Below are 26,482 nucleotides of genomic sequence, written 5' to 3'. Positions count from 1 at the left end.
TGACTACATGATAGAGAATGAAGTGCACCAGATAGATGCTCCTGTGTGCATATGGAATTGTTCTGACATTGTCCTGAAAAACATTGCAAACCCTCTATAATGAGAACCATAAGTGCCTCAGAGTCTTAGATTTAATGATCATGCAAGAAAACCACATGGATAGAGAAGTTCTATTGTCCACTCAGTGGTTGGATAGAAAACTCATGGAACCATTCCATTGGTATGTGAGACCAACGTTGAAGACCTAGCTCTAGCTAATGATCTAAGTCCAGAATTGGATAGGAAATAGAGAGAAGGAAGGATTGCAGTTAGAAAGCTGGTAGTGCTTTTAATGATCTCCAGTTTTTTTTCCTTAAGAAGACCCTTTATTTTTTAGCACAACTATTCCTCTAACGATGTTGCATGGAAGCAAAGTCAGGAAAACTGCAAGTTCAAAAAAATTCAGACTGTAGGTCACCCCCAGAGCAATGGAGTTCATATTACATATTGCTAGGGATTCTTCACTAGATAGTGAGATCCTTCAGGTCAAGCCCAACTCTTGCTCATCTTGTCTCATTCTCAGAATCCTGCAGAAGACCTTGAACGGAATAAGGACTTTAGTCTTTAGTGTATGTACTTTTAGTGGATGGAATAAATACTCAGGTTCGTCTTTCTGTTGTTTTTAAAGGGAGGAAATAAATAAGTTTAAGTTATTGATACATTGACAAAGTCCAAAAACATGTGCAATGAGTAATATTTGTGGACTTCCCACATTGGTTGGGGAGTCTTTTCATATCTCTTCATTCAAGGCTTGTTTGATCTTTATAATTTTGTTGTATTTACTTTTGATATTTTGGTATGAAACTGTTCTTTCCATTTACATATTGTTATCATGGCTACATAAGGGAGAGGCAGAGTGAGTGGGAAGCTGCCTCAGAATCAGAATGTGGGTACGAGGCCCAAACGCCTCCCCCAGGAAGCTCTCTAAGACAAGAATTATGGTACAGTAGTAGGAGCCCACATGCCTTAGGAGAGGGAATTTCCTTACTGGGAATTCCCTTTTTCTTATTGTTGTTCAGTGTTTCAGTCGAGTCTGACTCTTTGAAGATCCACCTGGGATTTTCTTGTTAAAGATACTGGAGTGGTTTGCCATTTCTTTCTCCAGTTTAGTTTACAGGAGAGGAAACTGAGGCAAACTGGGCTAAGTGACTTGCTCTGAGTCACACAGCTATTCAATTGCCTGGAGTCAAATTTGAACTCACAAGACAAGTCTTCCTAACTCCATGCCCATCACTGTTAGGATTCTTACAAGGTACTAAGACAGTGGAATTGATAGAGACAATAATTATCTAATTTAGCATGGTTCAGTATGATTGATCTGATCCCACAAAGAGATGTTATGGGCCAGAACTTGAAACAAGGTGCCAAGTCACTGGAATTGGTAGAAACAATGATTACGTACTTAGTACTTACTAGAGTTCTGCAAGATTCACATCTTTAAGAGAACATATATAAGCTAGGAGTCTCAAACAGGATTGACTCTGGGAGATTCACAAGCCAGGATTCAGTTGAGGAGATTCACAAACCAGAGAAGACAGCTTAAGTTCTTGGAACCAAGGAGAGAGATAGGTCTCTAAGAAAGCTAACCGGGCCCAAGGAAGGAGACAAGACTTGAAAAGAGAAAATAAAGGATTGGGACTTTAACTCCTGGCTGCATTCGGGGTGATTATATTGAACTAAAACTAAGGCTGCCTCCAGAAGCCCCCCAAGAAACCTGCTCTCAGAGAACATTACACTTTAGAAAAGAATATTACACATCACAATATTCATTGTGTTATATACTATAATCAACTGCCCTTTCCCTGTGAAAAAAGTCACAGCAGCTTCTTCTATCCCATCTCCCAAATTACAGATAAGGAAATAGGCTCAGGATAATTAATAATTTATCCAAGATTTCACAGTGTTTTGTGATGACAGTGGCAGTGTTTTGATGACAAAAAGAATAAACACATATGAAACAATTAGACAACAATTTAGACAGCAAACAATTAAATGCCATAGCATATGGTATCAAGTGTTGTAAGGGTTCAGAGAAGGGAAAGCCACATCAGAGCTGTGGGAAGGGATAGCTTCCTAGGAGAAATAGCACTCGAGCTGGGCCCAGCAAGAGAGGGAAGATACTAACCATCTCATAATGTAAGAAAGCTTCTGTTTCTTCCTGCACCATTTTTTGGGCCCTGCTTCTAAAAGCTGCTCTGATTCTGAACAAATCCCAACAGCTCTTTTTGGCACATAAACACTCAAGAGTTATGGTCTTAGATGAATATGTTAATCAAGTACTTGCACTGTGTGCGTGAGATTGGTGTGGCAGGGAATCACAAGGGTTTAGGAGACAGAATTAGGTGAGAAGAGGATCTGCATTTGGAAGCAAGTTCTAGACCTGACAGTGTTGACTGTCGCTAAATGATTTTGGACAGGTCACATCCTCTCTGGTCTTGCTTGCTCAAGTTTAATATAAAGGATTTAAGATACCTCTAAGCTTTAGCATTCTCTAGAAGTACATCCCTCAGAACACTCAGTCTTGGGGAGTAGCTTCCCAGCACCCCAATAATAAGTGTCTTTATCTCTTACTTTACCTGAAAAAAATAAAAGAAACAGACAAAAACTCATTTGCCAGGAAAGGGCTCTTCCACTTATCCCAAAGCAGAATTTCAGAGCTGAAAAAGACTTTCAACATCATATAAACCAAACCTTTTATTTTATAAAGGAAAAACTGGAGTCCAGTAAAGGGAAATGATTTGACCAAGTTTACATATTTGAGTCAAAGACAACACTAGGCCTAAACTTCATTTTAGTGGATTCTAATGGTTCCTAAATTTATGTAGCCATGCCATGTCTCCTTCCATTTAAAATTTTTTTTAAATTGTCATGCTTCCTAAAACAATCTGTGAAAATAATTTTCTTAGCTTAATGTTGTACAAATAAAATGAAGATTTGACCAGATATATATTTAACTTCAAGTTTACACACTTCATATTTAAATGCAGCAAGCAGGATAATAACAGAATCATCTAGGTCATGAATCTATATTGATAAACGTGATAGTGAAAAATCAAATCTACATCAAGATTCAACAAGTGCTGGCTCACATATGAGCTTACTTGTACATATGGCATTAAAGAATCACTGTCAGTTTAAGGGAATTCACTATTTCTATTGACTGATTTGAACTTTGTTTTCATTGGAAAATTGTCATATAGGATTTATATGAAAAATATCCAATAATTTTGGTCAGTGCTTTGTCACTCTATTCCTACTACTCAGTTGTAAACCAAGTCCAGAAATTATTCTATTTAGCATCATGGCATCCTGAGGGACAGACAGGGAAGGGAAGTGACTTACCCAAGCTTGTATATTTGAGGCAGTCAATATGTCAAACCACTAACACCACCCTGACCACTATCTCTCCTTGAACACAGATGGAGAGACCCAGATCCTACACCTGAGGGGAATAACAGTAATCAACTAAATGAGCAGATTTGCTTCTAGCCCTGTCCCACAGCCATCCTTGAGAGGAGAAAACTTTGCAAAGATGAAGCCACTTTATTACTACCATCAATAATTAGTGACCAACCGCTACTGATGAACAGATGCATACAAGAGCACTGGGCAGTACTGCCAATACCACCAGTTCTCCTACATGTACATGTCTAATACCAACATCTGGGGAAGGAACTCCTGCAGATGCTGGCACAGTTCATCCCTGCCACCCACTTTGTGCCAACCAACAGAACAATCTGAGGGAGTGACAAGAGGCAGCCTTGTGTCAGAAAAGTTCAACTACTACCATCATATTAACCACTGTCACCCTTGGACTCTGAACTCAAGGGCTTTGGGAAGGGCATTGGTCCCAGCCTGCTGTCTGCAGTCTGCCTTGGCAGTGACCCTTGCATAGAGAGAACCTCATAACTAGTATTATAGGTATTTTAGCAACATTAATTGAAGAGTGAGAAAAGAAAATTCTTGCCACAAAGTCCTTGCTGCTACCAAATGGTTTTCAACAAAGGAAATCAATATAGTTTCTTCAATGGAAATGACATTAAAGAAGAGGCATTAGCCTCTGTTTTGCATTGTAAGGACCAAGGAATCTTTCCATCTGACTTACAACTGAAACTTTTCATATGCAATGCCTCTTCATTTTTTTTTTTAATTTTTTATTTTATTTTATAATTATAACATTTTTTGACAGTACATATGCATGGGTAATTTTTTACAACATTATCCCTTGCACTTACTTCTATTCAGATTTTTTCCCTTCCTCCCCCAACCTCCTCCCCCTGATGGCAAGCAGTCTTATATATGTTAAATATATTACAGTATAATTTAGATACAATATATGTGTGTAGAACCGAATTTTTTTGTTGCACAGGAAGAATTGGATTCAGAAGGTAAAAATAACAGTTTACATTCATTTCCCAGTCCTTTTCTGGATGTAGCTGGTTCTGTCCATCATTAATCAATTGGAATTGGATTAGCTCTTCTCTATGTTGAAGAAATCCACTTCCATCAGCATACATCCTCGTACAGTATCATTGTTGAAGTGTATAATGATCTTCTGGTTCTGCTCGTTTCACTCAGCATCAGTTGATGTAAGTCTCTCCAAGCCTCTCTGTATTTCTCCTGTTGGTCATTTCTTATAGAACAGTAATATTCCATAACACATGACTATAATATATATAATAAGTAATATATTATATATATTATATATAATATATAATAATATATATAATATATATAATATATAATAAGTAATATTCCATAACACGTGACTATATTATAAAGCAACAGTCACCAAAACCATTTGGTATTGGCTAAGAAATAGACTAGTTGATCAGTGGCATAGGTTAGGTTCACAGGACAAGATAGTGAATAAAAATAGCAATCTAATCTTTGACAAACCCAAAGATCCCCAATTTTGGGATAAGAATTCATTATTTGACAAAAACTGCTGGGAAAACTGGAAATTAGTATGGCAGAAACTAGGCATGGACCCACATTTAACACCACATACTAAGATTAGAGCAATGCCTCTTCATTAAAGAAAGTGTGAGCTCCTGAAGAGTAAAGGCTGTCTTATTTTTCCTTCTGTATTCCCTAGTGCTTTAAACAATGCTTTGAACATAATAAGTACTTAATATGTGCTTTATTGATTGATTCATTTACCATGTGGTTCTAATATAAGACAAACCTCTGAAGACCAATGTTCCTTATTTTATATGAATGAAGTAAATACACTGTAGAACATCTGCTAATTAACAATAGATATGGAAGAAATATTTTTCTCATGCCTTTACCTGATATTTAAAAGCATGTTTTGTATAACACATGTTATACATGTGTTGTAATGGCACATGTGAGTATCCTTTACTTGGGATTGTAAATATATAACCATTTATTTATTTACATATGCATAATTTACATATTATGACAGCTGTAGAAAATCAGAACAGGTCCTGTCAGATTCAGATGATGTCATTGATTGCACAAGAAAGGAGTCCTCTCTGCAGGTAGAGCAGTAAATCAAATTATAGTGTGAGAATAGGACACAGTGACCTTCAGTGGCTTTTTGCTCTCTCTAGGATAAAAGACAAAAGGCCTGACATTGAAGGCCTAAAGCTATCAGATTCCATCCTCCCTTTTCAGTCTGATTTTACACTATTTCCCTTTACATACATTATACTTTTCAGGCAAACAAGCCTATTAACTTCTCACACAGAGATCTCATCTTGTCCTTTCTCTAATCCAAGCCTTTGTATAGATCTCTCTATGATGCCCAGAAAAGTCTCTCACCTCATTTCATCCTATTGAGATTTTGTTTTTCCTTTGAGCACCAGCCCAGGTGCAACTTCCTGCAGTAAGCTTTCTCTGATTTCCACCAGCAGAGTCATCACGCCTGCTCAGATTTTGCTAGTGCAAGCTCTTCTAAGTCTTGCCTTTGCCTTTCTGTTTTTATTTTATCTTGTTCTTTATCCTTCTTTTTCAAAGAAGACCGATGACATGCTGGAGGGATGGATGCCTTGACTTGAAGAACTGGATTTGCATGAGGCAGACAGAGATGCCAACGTCCTCAGCCTCACTCTTCCACAGTCATCAAAGTCCAGTGGCAAGACAAAAGTCAAGATGCCGATGGCCCAGGCTACGATGGACGACCAGACTCTAAGGATCCCCCAGTAACTGCTTCAACCACGTGAGAGTTGTTGGAACAGATTGTTCTCATCAGCCCGTTCCACTGGGGAAAGTCTTCACATGCTTGGGGTAGATAATCCCCAACTCATTGGAGGGCTTGAGGTCTGTTGGTTATCCTTAAACTGGTTTAGCCCATCTGCTAAAATGGTTTATGGGACATGGCTAACCATGCTACAGCTTCTTGGAACTACAATAATACCCTGTATCACTTAAATGTGTATGTGTCTTAACTACATTATTTTTATATCTTTATCCTCAGTGATAGACTTGCAAATAGTAAGAATGTATGCTAAAATGAATTGAAAAAATATGGAAAGATTAGCATAGAATTGGATATAGTTATGTTAAGTAAATTATTATTCTATGCTTTGGTAAATATTTCTGTATTTTAAAATTAATTTATGCCTTTCATTGAACACAAAATATTTTATTGGAAGTCTGTTTTCAGTTAAATTTGATAGGCATTTAAAGTAGTCTAGGACATATACAAGAGACCAAAGAAAGGAAAGACATGAAGAATAAGAATCTCACTAAGGGACAAGCCTATTCAAACATCACTCTAAGTACTAAAATTCTTAGACCTCATGAACTCTTTATGTCAGACTGTCTTATCCTAGTATCATAGTTGTATTCTAATATTTCATATTTGTCATTTTATGAGAAGACATTTGATGATTATATTATATTTTCTTCACATGGCCCTTTCACATATTTTGAGTTTATCTAGCTTTTGATTCCTTTTTTTCCTCTTTGTTCTCTTCTCTGTATCCTTATTTTCTATTCACCTTATCTATTCGAGGGGTGATAAAGTGAGGGAAGAGAAGGATGGTCTTGGAGGATCTGGATTCAAGATCTCCATATGTGGTGTAGGAGCTATGTGATTACAAATAAACCACATAACTTTCTAGTGCCATGTGACACTAACCCTTTAAGACTATCAGCTGCAGATAAGTTATTGCTCTGCAGTCATGGAAGAGTTACCTATACTGATATAATCACTGGTCCAGATTCTGACCCCATTGCTCTTATCAATAAACTTCTCCTTATATAAAATGGCCTCCACCACTATCTTCATTCATTCATAACCCTTCTTCCAGGGTCCAACTTAGATGAGGTCTTTTCCCTTTTGACAATAATACAGCAAACATTTTATCTCTTCAATGCTATCCAGATGAAAGTGTGCTTTTGGTCATCCAAATTCTTATGGCACTTTATTGGGATGTCACTCTCACTACTCTTTTGCATGTCTCATTGTCCCTTGCAGAACAATAATTTAAGTCATATTTCTTTCCAGGAGTCTTGAGAGCAGGTACTCAGTTACATACTCTGTAGCCTTAATTCCAAGCATTATCTCATCACAAGATACTTAATAAATACTGGTTGAGGGAATGATAATAAATTAAATTCTTGTTGAATTGACTTCAGATCTAGCTAAAAGAAAAATGCAACCATGTTTGAATAACAGCTTGCGTATATTGGACTAGAAGTCTTCTAAAGTCCTTTCCAAATCTTAAAGTTTGTGAAAGTGAAGTAGAGACTTGTTTTATTTTAGATTTAGACCAATTCATGTACAATTTAAATGCTGCTTGTTATGCTTCAATACTTGAAGAACCTGTGATTTCAAGTGACAGTATTAACCCCACCCATTTATGGCTATCCGACACAGATCTTAGACTCTCTCTGCCATAGTATGAGGTCTCCCCCCATCAATTAAATGTTTTTTTTTCAATTAACTAATATTTATTTTTCTTCCCTCCCACCTCCCCCATCCCTACTGAAAAAAGAAGAAAACCAAAGCCCTTGTAATAAATATGTATAGTAAATAAAAAATTCTCAAATTGTCCATGTTCAAAAAATCTATGTTCTCTGACCACTGTATCAGTAACAATATCCCATCATCAGTTCTCTGGTACAAGGGCTGGCCACTGAATTAATGGAAGTTCTTAAGTCTTTTAAATGTGTTCCTTTTTATTATTTTATTTTATAAATTGTTCTCCTGATTTTGCTTATCCCATCATGTGTATATTCACAGAATTCTTCCCAGGGGTTCTCTGAAATTGTGATTTCTTATGACACAACAACATTCTCTTACATGCATTCACAATAATTTGTTTTGCTGTTCCCCTTATGATGGGCATTACTCTAGTTTCCAGTTCTCTTCCACCACAAAAAAAATCTGCTAAAATATTTTTATACATATGATTCCTTTTCCTCTTTATTTGATCTATTTGTAGTATAGGCTTAGTAATGATAATTCTGGGTCTAAAAGCATGCAGTTTAGTTTTCATGAGCTATTGCAGCCAAAGAAATATGTCACCTCATGACTAGCCTTCTGGTGATGAGTATCTCTGCCCTGAGATCCTCAGATGACAGATACAGAGTCTGTCCCTATATTCAGAATCTTTCCAGCTTGTTAGAATTTGTCAGAGACTCCAAGAACCCACTGTCATCTCCATGCCTCCCAAGGTGGGGCATTAAAAGAGAATGTCTCTGTAGGATGACTACCAGAGCTGTTTAAAATGTACAACAATCATGGATACTACTAAGGAAATTTCACAAGTTTCCCAAGCCATTCTTCCTTTTCATATTTCCTTATAGAGATAAGACACTAAACAAACAATAATTGAAAAAATTTGAAAAAGTATAAATAGAATCTTAGACTCTGAGCAAAGTAGCAAATTTTTTTTTAAAAAGAGTGAATCACATGGAAAATAGGTGAAAAGGGAAGTTGCAAAGGTAAAACTAGATTAAAACATAAAAGATTTAAACTTACAAAAGCAATTATACTTCTTTAAATTTATTTCAATATGACAAAATGACTAAAAGCCACAAAACTAATTTAAAAATGATTAGTCACATAATTAATTATTCTAGTGTCACTGAGGAAAAAAGGAAATAATAACACTAGATTTTAAGTGCAGTTCTAAACAATACCTTTCCCACTTCAAATTCATGTTATCTTTATGTCTAGAATACTAAACAATCTCAATGTCATCAAAACACTCACTCTCTCTCACACATACACATACACACACATACAGGATTTGGTATAAATATACTAGAATAATCCTTTTCTGACTCCCAGATGAAAATAATTTCTCAGGCAGTGACTTAGGGCACAAGGAACCCTTAAAAGAAAGCTTTAAGACCAAGAAGCACTGACTGGCAAGGATAATAAATAAGCTCAGGACAGAAGCAATCTTTGGGACATTGTAGGAACAAAAGGGCCTATTTAAGAGAGAGGAAGAATGAGTCAGACATCTGGCTAAGGAAAATGCCAATGAGATTTGCAAAAGAATTATATGGGGACTAGACAAAGATGCTCCTTTAGAGGAGATCATAAGACACTGTGCTACAGTGGGAACAAATACTTTTTACACCCAGACTATGATGAACATGGAAAGACAGGGTCCCTCTTGGCAAGGGACTTCTAGAGAAACTCCGTGATGTTTTTTCAATGTGGAAAAATTGAAGATCTAAGAGCTCAATGTAGATATGGAGATAGAGTGAGAAGACAGGGTGAGAGAAGACCTAAACCCCATGTCCAAAATGTCACAAAGGCTTCCACTGGGCCTCCGAATGTAGATTGTTCCAGGGAAATGAGAGGCAAAACCCAGCTCCAAGATAGCAATCAAAAAATAGGTGGGGCATGATGGCAGCTGAGATTACACCCAAAGAGCCTTTAGAAGGTCAGGACTCTGATTTGATCAACCAGCAGAAAAGCAATCACATGGCAGAAAGGGATTACCTGATAAGTCAGCCAAAAAGCAATCAGATAGCAGAAATGGATTATACTTGGAAAGAATACAGGCCTTTTAAACCAACAGGGCAGTGTCCAGTGCAAACAGCTCTAATGTAATTGCCAGATGATGAGAAGAGATTTAGAAAGTGGTAAATAGGAGGAAATTAGATAGGTTAATTGCCTGGGAAAGAGGGTTTGCTTGTATTTCTTCAGATAGAGAAGGAATCAGATGGATGCCAATGAGTCGTATTTGCCTTGTCCATCAGAGAGAGACAGAAAAAGAGAATGACCTCAAAACAAAGGAGAAAATCTAAGAAACTTAAATCTAAGAACTTAAAGAGCATGGCTAATAAGAAGACTGTTAAAGAACTTTAAAACCAGCAGGAATCATTGGATTTCCTAACACAAGATAAGACTCATGGACAACGGACTTATGGACATTTATAAATTCTCAATTTATGATTATTTGATCATGTTATTTGTTACATACTTCTAGTATATGTTATGTTACTATGCATTTATGTAATTATGTGTAATACCTCCCATATTGATGGATTTATGTTTCAAGGTCATGACCACCCTATGTTCTAAATCAAAAGAAAGGGGGAGATGTTAGGATTATAAGGTGAGAACTCAGGTTATCTAAACAATTCTCTAGCTCAGAATTCACACTTTTGGTTCAGGCCTTTGAAAGGAGTTTGCATCTTTGGACTTCTGGGGGAGAGTTTACATGTTTAAAATAGTCTGCACCTTTAAGAGTAGCAAGTTCATTGGTTGAAGTATTTCCCACAAGCCCCTGAGTTCTCACTAGCCCATTCTTTGCTAGGATAAAGGAGGAGGGCAGTAGGGTAAGGAGTTAGTCTGGCTGGGAGATGGAGTTGAGACAGCATTCTGGAAGGATAACTTAGAGATGACCAGACCTTTACAATTCCGGATCTTTACAGATAAGAAGCAAAATGCAAACTCAGCTATATAATGGATCAAAGACATACTTTGAACTTAGGACATGAAAAACAGCCCACAATGGAGATTAAAGGCATTTGGGAGAAAGGTTCTTGAGGACCTTTGTATGATAATTTTACCCTGATGTGTACAAATAGTTGAGATACAACTATTTACATTTCTCTTGAAATAGTCAAGATGGGGCTTAATCATTTACATTTCAGTAGACTGTGCTTGTTACAAAGGATATAGGAATATCAAAGAGTGTATTTTGTATTGTCTCTCTGATCAATAAAATTTGAAGAGTTCATATTGAATTCTCTCTGCCTGGCTCCTGACTGACACACCCTTCTTTCATTACTGGGAGCTGGACTTCACCATATAGGGAGCAGACAATTATCCTGGTTCCCATGAACACCGACTTCAGAGCATTGGAAGAAGCTACTAGATAAGTTTCAATAAGGGAGGAAGATTAGAAGAGTTGGATTGAGAAGGAGCATATTTAGTATTGTACTACAGGGTGAAGAGATGGAAAGAAGCTATCAAATGGTAGCTATTTTAACCAACTATTTTTGCAAACCAATGTGAAACTCAATTGCTTCTATCTAATGAAGGAATACAAGTGCTGTTATTATTAGTGCTGTTATTATTCTTTAAATTTTGATACACTGGAGAAAAGTCTCAATTGCTCTGCTATAATTATGCCCTCTTCATCTTTAATAGGGTTTATTGCAAAATATAAGAACAAGTATGGCCAGAAAAGCAGTTGGTCAGTGGTACAGAACAGCCAGAGTGAAGAATAAAAGACAGTTCAAGTAATAGAGGACCAAAGATTGATTCCCACAGGAAGTGTCATTTGAATTAGTCTTTAAAAGATGAATAGGAAATCAATGAGAGAGGAGGAGAAAAAAGGACATTCTCCTTACTAAGGGGCAATAAATAATCAATGCAACCACAACTTTCTTATTTCATGCAATAACTTAATTCTGTTTATAAATAGAGAGGTCTTAAGAGATCACATATTGGCTCCCTGAGAAGAGATTGTAAGCATATAGAAAGGCTCTTTAAGGGTCACAAAAAATAATCACGGTTTGAATCACACAAATGAAAAGTATAAATCTAATTATTAATATTATCTAAACAAACAGAAAAAGGCCCATTGGGTTACATCACAGTGGGATCCTACCCAACCTAAGGAGGCCTTGCTGCCTCAACACTTGGATTGGCCAACTCTAAGGGAATTTTTTTCATCTCTGGTACTTGAGATGGGTCAAATGGGGCCTGAAGCTATCAACCTTTGCTGTGTATTCTCAGGATGATCTGTTCCAGGCACTAAAAAACTTCAAGATCAAAATAACAGAAGCAGAAGAAAAATCCAAGCAGGCGATGCATGTGGGGTGACCTCTTTCTTCATCTCCAGGGATGGACCTGACCCACATCCAAGTGAGAATGATTCTGATTTGAAAATGTGTTTCTTAATGGAAGGGCCTGGTCCAATGGAACCCAAACTTGTTGGTCATTCATGATGCAAAGTATCTAAACTCAATTGGTATAATTTATAATTCTTATGTTGTCATCTACCAGGTTAGTTGTTTTTCCAAGTTTCACAGCAATTGAAAATTTGATATAAAAATTCCTTTGCTATAGTGACTTTTGTTGTGATATTTGACAGAATGTTCCTAAACATAGAAATGATACCAGGCATAGATTCCTTAAATCTTCTCTCAGGTCCACAGCACAGAACCTTAAGTTTAAGCTGCATTTTAGAATTAAATGTAAGCCTTGGCTTTCTGGTACATCTGTTAAGCTTAAGAAGTTTTGGGCTTTCTATTCTCTTTGTTAGCAGAGCCAAAGTTGTAGTTAATTACTATCATGACATTGTAAATATTGGGAGGGAGGTTCCTACGACACTTGGGAAGATTAAATTATAGACCTAAGTTTTTACTGGGAGGATCTATTTTTGCATATGCTGCTGGCAGTCATTGACATTACTCAGGTAATGTTGTGGGTTGTGTTTTTTTAAAAACCCAACACAATGAAATCCAAGCTCTGCTGCTTTGAAGCTCTGCACCAACATGTCTCCCTCCTCTATTTCACCAATTCTACTTTCTTTACTTTGAAATACAGATTTTCAGCAATTAGTGATTTGCTCACCCTTGATTTGATCCCGTCTGCATAAGTCATTACCCCAATCTGGAACAACTTTCCCAATTCCACCTGCTAATCCACATGCTACTTCTTTCAAAACTGAGGCTCACCCTCTGGAAGCCTTCCATGATTAACCATATTCTGATTATCAAGAATTTAACAGTTCCCATATTATTTCTCCATGTTCCTAGAGAGAATGTTTCCAAATGACACTCTTCAGGTACACCTTGAGTCAGAAAAGACTGATATCCAGTCCAGACTGCAATTTACCCCTACTCTGCACTGAGTATTCTGAGAACATACAGAGATACAAAGATTGCACCAATTCTTTAGGTTCTGACTGTCAGAAACATTGAGATTACAACCACTCACAGAGGAATGGAAAAGCAAGACCAGCACGAATGCAGGAGTTTACCTAGCACAGTCACCTTGATCTAAACTGTTGCATACAAAATACACCTTAGTGGTGCTCTCATTGGTGCTCCAAACTTACACCAGAACATTTGAAACAGGATCTTTCCCCCAAAAAGTTTCCCTCTACCAAACTTTAATATTTATATTATGTGCACCACCATTTTTTTCTAGTCTTCCATATTTATAACCTTTGTTTTATATTTGCTTCTTCACCCTAAGTATCCAATCCTTTACTATTAACACCAGAATAAAAATGTAGTTTTCGGTTTGACATTTAAAACTCCCTCCTAACCTGTTCTGTTCCTATTTTCCATTATTATTATTCTTTATTTCCCTCCACATACTCTAGGATCCAAACTACATTGGTCTATTCATTATTCTTCACACATGACATTCCAATTCCTATTCTGTGCTCCCTGCCTCCAACTGGACTTCTTTTCCTTCTCATCCCTGCCTCTTAGAACTCCTGGCTTCTTTCAATCCTGACTTTTACAAAAAGATTTTCTAAGTTCCCTTAGCTGCTAGTTAGTGCCTTCTCTCCCCGGTAACTTTCCTCATCTATATTCCTCCATCATTTTCTCCTCATCTATCTTGTTTCACATAGAATGTGAGCTTTTTGAAGGCAGATCCACTTTTCCCTTTCTTACTTTGGATCCTTAGCACTAAGCACAGGGTCTGCTAAGTGGCATTTTACCATTTCTACTTCTATAAGCTCTCTCCCATCTGTCCCCTTCGCCCCCAGTCAACCCAAGATCAGGCTTTCATTGGCTCTCACTCAGACTGTTATAATGGCTTGTTAATTGGTGACCTTGCCTCAAGTCTCCTCAATCCATTTCATCCTTTGCATGAAGGGACAGACAAATGATACTCTTCTCTGTTTCTTAACTGAACATTCTCTTTCCTGTCTATGCTTTTAGTACGTATTGGCTGCCCCCTATGCTTGGGATTCTCTCCCTCTTTTCCTGCACCATATATAATCCCTCTCTGCTTTAAAAATGCAACTCAAGCCCCATCTTTTACATGAAGCTTTCCCCCAGTCACTAGTTTCCTCACTACCATGTATTCAGGTCGTATTTATTCTGTATATAAGGGCACGTGTCTTCTGATAGAATAGGAGCTTTTTGAGGGCAAGGATTGTTTCATTTTTGTTTGTTTTCAAGGGCCTAGTACTTACAACAATACCTGCAACATAAATAGGTCCTTAACAAATGCTTACTGATTATCTGAACAAGATCACTCACACATAAAAAGGGTCAGTATATTCGAAAATTCTGATGCTGTTTGATATATTCCTGCTTTCAATCACTGCCATCAGTGAGTTTCTGGAAGCATCTGGTTCTATACTACCAAATAGATTAATCAATCAATAAACATTTATTGATTATCTTCCATGTGCCAGGTAGGTGCTAGGTATTGGGAATTCAAAGACAGAAAGTGAGCAATCCCCCAAGAAGGAAGCTCATTTATCCAATGGATGAATGACTGTTGGTTTTTATTTTATACTAATACCAAGTGTTAGTTCTCTATATGTCTTGGTTCTAGAAGACCATTATCACAGATTTTATGCAGATTTCACTCCTTGGACAATTCACCTTATTGATCTGGTTGCACCATTATTATTTGTGCAAAAATATTTCAATTTCATGTATTGGAAATTACTTATTTTCTTTTTTGTGATTATGTTCATGTATTGTTTAGTTAAGAACTTTTCTTTTAGCCATAGCTATGAAAATGGATCTGATCTTATCCTTTCCTAATCTGCATGGGCTGATCTTTTATATTCAGACCATGGATCAATTTTGATTTTATTGTAATATATGGCTTAAAATGCTATTCTATATTTAATTTAAGCCAAACTGGTTTCCACTTTTAATTTTGAGTAGTTCTTGTCAAACAGAGAGACTTGAACTATTAAGTTTGTTTTCTTATTCTATTGCTCTACTTTTCTAATTTTTAAACTTAGTACTAGATAGTTTTGATGATTATTGCTTTATAGAATAATTCAAAGTCTGAGAGTGTTTTTCCTTCCTTACCTTTTCTTATCTATTTCCTTATCTATTCCTTTTCTTTTTTTCAATACTTTCCTTGAGATTCTAGATCTTTGGTTCCTCCAAATTAATTTTGTTATTATCCTATCTAGTTCCATAAATATCAAAAGGAACATTTTTAATACAACTATTCACAAATCTACATCTTCTAAATATTAGGAATCCCATTCCAAAACTATGGCAAGTATTTCAAAAGAAGACTTTATTTTGTAATAAACCAAGTCAAGTCTTAACAATTAAAATTTGAAGACAAGGGAATAGTATAACAACAGGGAACACAATTTTCAAAAATTGCTCAGTGTCTATAATCTCATTGCAACTTTTCCTTAATGTATTATCTTTTGGGGGCAGCTAGGTGGCACAGTGGATAGAGCACCAGCCTTGAACTCAGGAGGACCTGAGTTCAAATTTGATCTCAGACACTTAACACTTCCTGGCTGTGTGACCCTGGGCAAGTCACTTAACCCCAGCCTTCAAAAAAAAAAAAGTGTTATCTTTTGTAACATTTATCTCACAACTGTGATATCATAAGTTATGAGTTGCAAGTGAATTGTATTTACACAGCCTTACTGTCAGTAAAGTACTTTTAAAGAATAAGATGCTATGGAAATGACCTTATTATTTTTCTTATATGTTATTATAAGTAGATAAGCTCCTTAATAATTTATATCCCAGGCACCTAGAACAGTGTGATTTGGGGCAAATCTCTAAGTGAATCTTTCGGTGACATAGGCAACTCTCTAAAGCCTTGCACATTTAGACTCTTTCCAAATATTTGCTGAATGGAAATGAATTTAATGTTACTTCTTTTTAGGTGTTCAAAGAAAAATTTCTAGAGTTGTAAGATACATAAGAAGTAGGTCATTTGGTATAGCTCTTAGCCCAATGATGAATCTTTTCTATAACATTCCCCAAATATGATTGTCCAGCCTCTGCTTTTGATGGGGAATTCGGTACTTCGCTGGACAATTAATTCAATTTTCAGATAGCTCCAGATGTTTGAGAGCTATTTCTTATACTGAGTTGAGGTTTGCTTCCCAGAAACTTTGTCTTGTTTCTCCAAATTCTTTTGTCCACAACCAAGAAGAATTATTTTTTCTCCATAACAACTCTTCAATTACTGGAAGATGATGGTTATATTTACCTTAAAGAGAATAATAATCAGAAAGACAAATGCACCTACAAATCTATAGTACATGTGGCTGAAAAAATTGAATCTTGCACTAGGATCCAAGAACCCTTTGATGGCACTTTCTGTTGTACTGTATGGTCAGTCCATCCACTGACACATGAGCATTTAGCAAACATATTTTACTAGGCAATGGGAAGGATATAAAATTTAATTATGAAATGACCCTGTGAATTGGCTTCCAAGCCCCAAAAGAATCTTTGAAGGGCTCAAGAAATATTTTAAAAATCAAATAAGAGTAATAGAGGAAAAATTGGGAAAATAAAACTGATGCAAAGAAAATCATGAAAAAGAATCAACAGCTTAGTAAAGAAGGCACAAAAACACACTACAGAAAATAACACCCTAAAAAAACAGAACAGGCCAAATGTTAAAAGAGGCACAAAAGTATATTTTTACTTTCTAATCATTTTTTAAATGACATTATCTTTGAAGATATTGTGATCATCTTGTTTAACAACCTTTTGCTGTATGTTAGAAGAGTTATCAAATTGCTACTACATTAAATCACAGTAATGGATATTTCAATGAAGATTGAAATTGCAATCTAAAGGAAGGAAATAAGATTTATATTTCTTAGAAAATACTTATTACAAGAAGAGACTAAAGCATTCATTTTAAGCATATGGTTCATGATTACAATCATCAGTTAAAATGTAATTAGGAAATGTGACATGTACTTTTTTTTACTGAAGGGGAGATTTATACTAGTTTATCTTATTAGTTATACTAACCTCTGAATTATGGCGAACTTCATGAATAACTGAGATTCTCATAAGGGAGAACTGATTTGACGAATCATTATCCTGTTGAGCATTAATAAGTCTGCCACTGGAAAATCTATTAGTTTTGTGCCATATATAGGATATCTTATATGTGAACCATGAAGTAACATGGTTATAGCTTAACAATTTAGGGCATTTAGAAATATAGTCATATATATTAACATGTCTTAAGCTTTTGTTGCAAAGTGATCTATTCACATTGATAACCATCTCATTTGAATCCAGCTCTTCTATATTTGAGGAAGATTGGAAGTTTGATACATTGATGGACAACACATTACTCACCATTTTGAATTTATATTGTTGTAGTCTTTGTACATATTATTCTTTGATACTGGTTTCTTTATTATATATCAGTTCACATAAATCTCCATTATTCTCTAAATTCTTCATATTTATCATTCCTTGTAGTGTCATAATATTCTATTATAATTCTGCATTATAATTTACTCAGTCAAACATTGACAATTTTTCTAGTTTTTTGGAACATAAATACTTTAAAGATAATTTTTTTCCAGTGAACCATAGCTTTATGACCATAGAATACTGATAAGCATAATAAAGAATAAAGATATTATAGTGTTTGTTTATTGATTTCAAAAGAGCGCTTTATTTGCCAAAGCAAAATACAGCCTCAAAGACTGTTGAGTAGACAAGGAATCTTTTGCATGCACATCAAAACCACAGAAAACTATAAAAATGATTACTTGGATAATCTTATTCAATAATCTGCTGACTACTAATAATAATCAAGCTATTTAACAGAATTCTATGTGCTTGATAGACATATATAGGGTCACAGAGTATTGTCCAACTGCCATCAACAGGCATGGGACCCCTAGGGCTGACAGTGTGTTTTCTTCACCCTTGCTTCTTGCTGAGTCCTTATGGCCCTACCCTGGGAAGAAAATCCTGTGGTAAGGCTCTCCCCAGTCTGCCAGTCAACTGCTTTTCACATAGAACAGCAGGACCAGACTGGTTGAAACAGTAATCTGGGGGCAGATAAGTGGTACAGTGGATAGAGCACCAGCCCTAAAGTCAGGAGGATCTGAGTTCAAATCTGGTCTCAGACACTTAACACTTCCTAGCTGTGTGATCCTGGGCAAGTCACTTAACCCCAATTGCCTCAGGAAAAAAAACGAAACAGTAATCTAGGAGAGAGACAGAAGAGTAGAATGTGCCAGACAAATCAAACTGTGCACACGATCTTTACCACCATCTTCCCTCAGGCCTGAAACAGTCTAGGACTCTGAACCCAAGAATCTTGAGACTAACCATGCTTCCAGCCCCGTGCCCTCAGTCATTATCCCTGGAAACAGTCATTATGCTGTGGGAAAGTGACCTGGCAATTGCTCTTGCAGGTGTTATTGCCACAGTTAAGGATGATCCAGAAAGGAAAGGTTTTTGCTGCCAAAGTGCTCAGCACTGTCAGATGATTCAATATCAGAAGCTGATATCTTTTATCAATGGAAATGACATTAAAGAAGTGATATTTTCCTCAAAGGACTATCAAAATATGCATACCATTTGATCAGTGTCTCTACTGGGTCTATATCCCAAAGAGATCATAAAAAAGGGAAAAGGATTCACGTTATACAAAAATATTTGTAGCAGCCCTTTTTCTAATGGAAAGAAATTGTAAATTGAGTGGATGCCCATCAGTTGGAGAATGGCTGAGTAAGTTATGGTATATGAATATTATGGAATATTATTGTTCTATAAGAAATGATCAGCAGGATGATTTCAGAAAAGCCTGGAGAGACTTAACATGAACTGATGCTGAGTGAAATGAGCAGGACCAGGAGAACATTATATACAGTGGCAACAAGATTATGTGATGATCAACTGTGATGGACTTGGTTCTTTTCAATAATAAGATAATTCAAGACAATTCCAATGGAGTTGTAATGGAGAGAACCATCTGCATCCAGAAAGAAGACTGGGGGGGGGGAGAGGTATTGAATATGAATCACACCATAAGTGTTTGCACTTTTTTGTTGTTGTTTGCTTGCTTTTCCTTTTTCATTTTTTTTAAACTGATTTTTCTTGTACAGCATTATAACGGTGGAATACGTATAGAAGAATTGCAATATTTAACATAGATTGCTTGCTGTTTAGGAGAGGAGGATGTGGGAAGGTGAGGGAGAAAAACTTGGAATATAGGGTTTTACAAGGATGAATTTTGAAAATAAAAAGCTGTTATAAAAAAGAAGTGATAATTTTCATCTGCTTTGTACCCCATGGACCAGGGGATTTTTCCATCTGAGTGGCAGCTGAAATCTTCCAAAGAGGCTTTCTCTCCCATTAGAAGGTAAGCTTCTGCAGGGTAAGGACTATCTTACTTTTTAATTTGTATCTTCAGGGATTTACACATAGTAATTGCTTAATGAACACTTCACTCACTTATTCATCCATTTTAAAGTAATTGCACTAAACATTTAGAAAGAAAAAAACAAAGTGGATGAAAAATATATTGTCTAGGCCATAATGTGATATTTGAATCCCATCAAATGAGTCCATCAATATGTACATCTTAAACAAACAGTGAAATTCAATAAAACTGCCTTAGTGTTGATATTTTTCCTAGTGTTATTAATATGGGACATCATAGATACGGCACAGTTAATAAGACAATACAAAATATAACAGCTATGTCATGTTACCAATGATGATATACATGGGAAAACAAGCACAAAAGCTCCAATTGGGTAAGTTTATGATCAGAGAAGGAGGTAGACCAATCACAAAATAAGAATTAAGTACAACAGGCAGCTAGCAAAAAGGAATAAAATGGTAGATATTCTAAAGATGCTAAAAATACAAGAGAATTGCCTTTAGCCCTAATTGAGTAGGTCCTATATAGAGAGTTTATACTAAAGCATGGACAAAAGTCTGTGATAAGAAGGAATGGGAAAATAATGATCTACAGCACTGGAATGCAATAACAAATTCATCAAAGTGATAATCTTTAAATTATTTGTTCACAATAGAGATTGTAAGGGAGTTTTCACCATAGTATTAGTTTAATTAAATTAATATTTTAATTAATCTTAATTAATTAATTTTCAATTATTATTTGCATATACTAATGCTGATAAAAATTCACATTTGCAAAAATATCTTAAGGTTAACAAAGCTTGCCAATTTGGGGGTAAGATCTAAAGTCAGAGTATTCCAGTTTTGTTTTGTTTTGTTTTTTAAATAAAACTGTAACAAAGGCAGAAGACAGAAACAGAATAGATCTATCAACATTTCTATAACATGTCTTTTAAAAAATCAATTATAAGTCAATTAGCCATATTTAGATTTTAATACCAAAGTCCCTGGTGTGCTACACAAGAAAATGGACTTGATATTGAAGAAGACAAAGACAAAAGAACAGTCAGGTTAAACCAAGTACACATAGAGAAGGAAATCCATGAAGAAGGAGATATAATTTAGAAAGCATTAAAGGATTGATTTTCAAGCTATTTGAAAGGGGAAGGTACTGAACAACTAGAAAAAATATGGCTATATTATACATCTACAATCCATATACTTGCTTTTAAAAATCACTTTTTAAAATAGTAATGAGAATAATCCACATATATATTGAATCTATCCTTCTTGAAAATGTGAGAAAAGAACAAGAAAGTTTTCACAAATGAATTTCTATATTATCTTCACAATTCAATTTAGTTCAATAAGCATTTATTAAATGCTTATCTTCTAAATATTCTGTTGTTATACCATTGGATGAAAGAATAAAATATATCATCATTACTGTTTATTGAGTTGTTTATATCATATAACTCAAAGAAAAACAGAGCTTGAAAAACAAGGTGATATCTCTCTCATGAATATGTTAATATCATCTAAGATTCCAGACAGATGCACTGGGAGACGGGAGAAGGAAGAAATAAAATATGCAAAATTATGTCACATAAAAGTGACAGAAAAGAGCTTTTACAGGGGAAGATGGGATAGAGTGGGCAGACAATACATAGTTACTTTCACATTGTCTTTACCATTACACTGTGAACTCTATAAGGATTTATGTTATTGTTCTTATTTCTTTTATTCTTATTAGATAGAGAGTCAAGAGATACAGATTCAAGTCTCAGTTCTAAAATTTAATAGTGTGACTTGGGCAAGTTGCTTAATCTCTCTGAACTTCTTATCTCAAATATACATAAATGAATGTGACAGTTAAGTTATCAACTTTGGAGGGTTCTTTTAAGGAGCACATAATATAAACTTTAAGGTATAAACATTTGAGCAATTCTTACTATATAAGTATAGCATACTATACTATACAAAATGAAATCAAGAGGTCCTATCTCTAGTATGAATACTTTAAATTTCTTTTAGGAGTGATATAGTGTATAGTGATATGCTTTTTTTCTGGTTCTATTTTCTGAAAGCCTGTCACTCATATATCATATTAAACACTGCAAGACTCCATTTTTCCTACCTAGTACAATAAAGATATTAGGGCTGGATTTGCCCAGAAGAAGTGTAAGTCTGGCACTCTTGAAACTAGATACAGACAAAGCAAGCTAGATTATTCAGGTCTCCAAGTGGCTGAGAAGAATGTTTTGAGGTGGTTTAGCTTGTCCATCTAAGTTACTTGTATAATGGCCAACTTTCCATTTCACTTTGTGCTAAGTAAACATTTCCTAGACCTGATTTAGCCTTATCATGAATTTATTAGACCAGATGGATGAGCTTAGTGTTAAGCAATACAAGTATAACTAACAATGTTTTTGCAGAAATAAGATTCTATGCAGTCAATTTAGGCTATATTCCCACTTTCCTTTCAGGCTATCTTTATTTAAAAGTTGGTTTCTTAATTTTTATTTTTTTCTAGTCTTTAATCTATTTAAAGCACTAGTGATTTTGAGTAAGGAAGATGGAATCCAGTACTATTTTAGATGCAAGCTAGTTGTGTGATCCTGTGAAAGTCCTTTACCCTTTCTCAGTCTTAATTTCCTTAACTCTAAAATGGGGAAAATAACACTTCCTATCTCATAAAAGTGTGAGGATAAAGTGAATTAATGTATGTAAAGGAATTTATTAGTCTTAAGGCACTACAAATTGGTACTACTCCAAATTGTCTAGAGAGACAATGTAAAATAAATTCTGTTATTTACTTGGTGTTTACTGTAGCTTCAATCTTTTCTTCCTATCAAAACCAAACTGTGTTTCCAAGGAAGTCTGAGGACCAACCTTACTCTTTGGTGCCTCTTTCAGTTTGGGAAGAAAGGGGTAAGAACATACAATTGATGCCAAACATTATCATTATATTTTTTATCTTCCTAATAAATTTTACTGGTTTTTCCTTTATTACAGTGAAAGATAAAAATCCCTCTAACACATTATTTATCCATTCTTCTTTTCAAAAGGTGACAAGTTGGCAAAAATGATTAACTACTATAAACAATTGAATTCTTTCTTAAAACAAATGTGGAAGAATTAAAGATTGTTTTAATCACATTAGCATTGCACATACTGATAATGTACTAAGTTAATGTATCTTACCACTGAGAAGTCAAGCTCATAAACACATCAAGATTCTCTGCTTGCTGGAAAAGCTTCAGAAGTTCTGGATCACAAGAGAGATGAGCAAGGATGCGCAATTCAATCTGTGAAAAGTCTAACAAATAGAATTCTGTTTTTAATTTTCAGTCTAGCCTCTTCAGTTTTCTTCTGCATTTCTGTTCCCCCACTACTACAGCACTGACCACTTACCTCTCTAGCTCAAATTACCACAGTAATTACAAGAATTACAATTATAGTACCAAATTGCTACAATTCATGTTTTTTTTTTAAAAAGTTTTGGGCCTTTGTTAATTATTTCCTATTTATCCTGCACATTGCTATTTTGTACATCGTTTATATGATGATCAACTATGATAGATTTAGCTCTTCTCAGGATTATAGTGATCCAAATCAATTCCAATAGATTTGGGTTAGAAAGTATCATTTACATACAGAAAAAGAACTATGGAGACCGAATGTGGATCGAATCATACTATTTTCACTTTTTTCTTCTTTGTTTGTTTTTTCTTTCTTTCTGATTTTTCTTTCACAACATGACTAATAGGGAAATGTATTTAAAATAATTATACATGTATAGTCTATGTTGGATTGTCTGCTATTCTGGGGAGGAAGGGAGAGAGGGAGGAAAAAATTGGAACTTAAAAATCTTATAGGGGTAAATATTGAAAACTATCTTTATTTGTAATTGGAAAAATAAAATACTATTGAAATTTAAAAAATTATAGTTTTTGTCTCCTTCATTAGGTTGTGATCTCCTTGAGGAAAGGAATTGTCTTTTGCCTTTGTGTATCTCCAGTGCTTAGCACTTAGAGAAGATACTAAATAAAAACTTATTGGATGACACTGATTGAAAAAGCCCACGTGATCTTAGGTTGCATAAAATAAACAGAATGGAATTTTAGAGAGATGACTGTTTTCTACTCTAGGTATCACATCCACTTTGGATAATTTAGCAAGGATATTCACAAACTGGAAATCTAGAAGGCTGACAAGATGGCTAGATGGCAAAAGAACTAGAAAATGCATTAAAGGAATTGGGAATGTTTAGAGAATATTTTGAGAAGACATAATAAGAGTATTCAAATATTTGAAAGGTTGTCATGAGGAAGAACTGAACTTATTATGGACAAATCCAGAAGAGAGAACTAGCACATATCCATGGAAAGCAAAGAGAAGCAAAGTCTAGTTTATTGTAACAAAAAATACTCTTAACAATCATAGTTTTCCTAGAGTGGAATGGGGTTTTGGAGCACACTCTGGATGTCTACTGGTCAGACTAGATGATCTAGTTCTTGGATTATAACATAGATTCTATGATTTCCATTTTTATAATTATATATCAATATATATACATATATATTGATATATAACATAATATAATATAATATAAAAGGAATTTTTATAATTCCTTTACCAGTTATTTCATTGCTCATTCCCCCCCTAAAACTACCTCTATTAGCATAATGGTATCCATTACCATAATGTAGTAATATTATGATAGACTTCCTAGTAAGGAAGCCTTCAAAATTTTGCATCAAAGATTTCTTCTTCATTCATTATATAAAAGGCTTTTATAGTCAGGACAATGCCTCTGGGCAAGATATTTCAGGTCCTCAGTGTTTCTCTCAGAGTTAAGGTGGTGACCAATCAGTGAAGAGCAATGACCAACATTCCAAGACTTTCACTTGCAGAAAGCTAGATTTATTCAGTAGTATTTACTTGTTATTTGCTGGTTTCCAAAAATAGATATTTAGAAATGTTGGTGTACATTCATTCTGAAAGTTTTTCCTACTTCCTAGAATAAAACATGTATTTCCTATTTTAAAAGTAGATAGTGTAATGTATTTCAGTAAGGCAAATCAGATGTTTTAGGAAGTAATAAAGTATATGTAGAAGCCCAGTGGCCTTTACATTAAATTAAGGAAAATAATATACACTAATAACACATTATTATAAGCTTTTTAAAAATTTTGCATTATTTATTGCTGTAAAATATAAAAAATTGGATTAATCTCTATACACACATTTTTTAAAATTTAGATTTAGAATTTAATTTTTGCCTAGTAAAAATATATTGATAATAGTAAAAAAAAAGTTGAAGAAAAAAGTTCAGACAATGTAAAGCTGATGATTCGATATATCTATAAACTTGTCTCTGGTGATAGAAAGTTCATCCCAAGGAAGCTGGTTGACCATCAGGTACTGGATTCTTTTTGGCCAGGGCAATTTAAGAAAATACTTTCCTAATTTATACAGAATTTGCAACTACACTAATGGAAGGGTACCTTCTCTTCCACTTCCCACACTAGATATCCTTGCTTCACTGAGTAAGTATCAGTCAGTCAATAAATATTTACTAAGTGTTTACCAAATACCAGACACTGCTATGCACTGGGGATTCAAAGAAAGGCAAAAGGCTGTCTCTGTCTTCAGCTGTTCACAGTCTAACAGAGGAGACAACATGCAAGCAACTACATACAAATAAGCTGTCTATAGGATAAATACAATTAAGAAAGACTTCCTATAGAAGATGAGATTTTAGTTTGGGACAAAGTTAGCCAAAAAAGCCAGGAATTGAGGATGAGGAGAGACAGACAACATTGTATGCATGGTGGACAGCTAGAGAAAATGCCTGGAGTCAGGAGAGAAGAAGTAACTTGTTCTGGGAACCCTAAATAAGCTGATGTCACTGGATCAGAGAGTGTGTAGAGTGAGTGTGTGTTAGGGGAGAGGGAGGAGGATGGAGGAAATAAGTATCTGCTTCACATCTGTGCCCGTTACAGTCACTTCCCCTCTTTGACACTCTTGTAACGTCCATTATCTTTCCATGGAGCGTGGTCATTATCTTGTGCCATCATTCTTGGGGGATCACTTTCCTGGTCACACAAACTGTGTGTCAGAGACAGAACTTCAGCCCCAGGCTTTCTGGCTGGGAGGCCAGCTCCGAATCACTCTTGCCACAGATGCCTCATCTTAGATTTGTAGCCTCTAAAATTCCCATATTCCTCATGTCTTTGGATTCAGACACTACAGCATTCTGTCCATTGTGAATATTAAAAAGCCAGGGGAACTTACCTGCTGCTTAGCATTTTCCAGTCCAATCCACTCCTTTTACATATTTCAAAACTTAAGCTGAGGAGGATAAGTGACTCTCCAAGGTCATTCAAGTATTAAGAACCAGAGTCCAGATTTGAATTCATATCTAATTCCAAACCCAGTGCCTTGTATTGGTCTCAGACAGCTTGCCATGAACTTGTGCGTCAGCTTGCTTTGTTGGAGGTAACCCTTTTAAAGTTTGCCAAGTGCTTCATATAAGACATGGGCTGAAGGAAGTTTAGATGAGGGGAGAACAAGATAATCAGGTCATGAAGGGTGCAGGACCCAAAGTGCTGACCTAGGGCATCATAAGATGGAAGGGTGGTTGCCTTACAGATGCTCAATAAATATA

General features: G+C 35.4%; 1 protein-coding gene across 1 annotated transcript in view; it reads right to left on the bottom strand.

Annotated features, from left to right (window-relative positions):
- Positions 1-26,482, bottom strand: part of POLN (DNA polymerase nu) — a 303,906-nt gene that overhangs the window by 96,090 nt on the left and 181,334 nt on the right. Inside the window, exon 17 of the mRNA XM_074273159.1 lies at positions 23,014-23,128. Coding sequence (XP_074129260.1) covers positions 23,014-23,128 — 115 coding nt within the window. The remainder of the gene's footprint in view (positions 1-23,013; positions 23,129-26,482) is intronic.

The sequence above is a fragment of the Sminthopsis crassicaudata genome, chromosome 6 (genome assembly GCF_048593235.1).
Source record: "Sminthopsis crassicaudata isolate SCR6 chromosome 6, ASM4859323v1, whole genome shotgun sequence".
NCBI classification, from domain to species: domain Eukaryota; kingdom Metazoa; phylum Chordata; class Mammalia; order Dasyuromorphia; family Dasyuridae; genus Sminthopsis; species Sminthopsis crassicaudata.
Note: the sequence above shows the minus strand (reverse complement) of the source record. Positions and strands in the feature narration are given on the sequence as shown.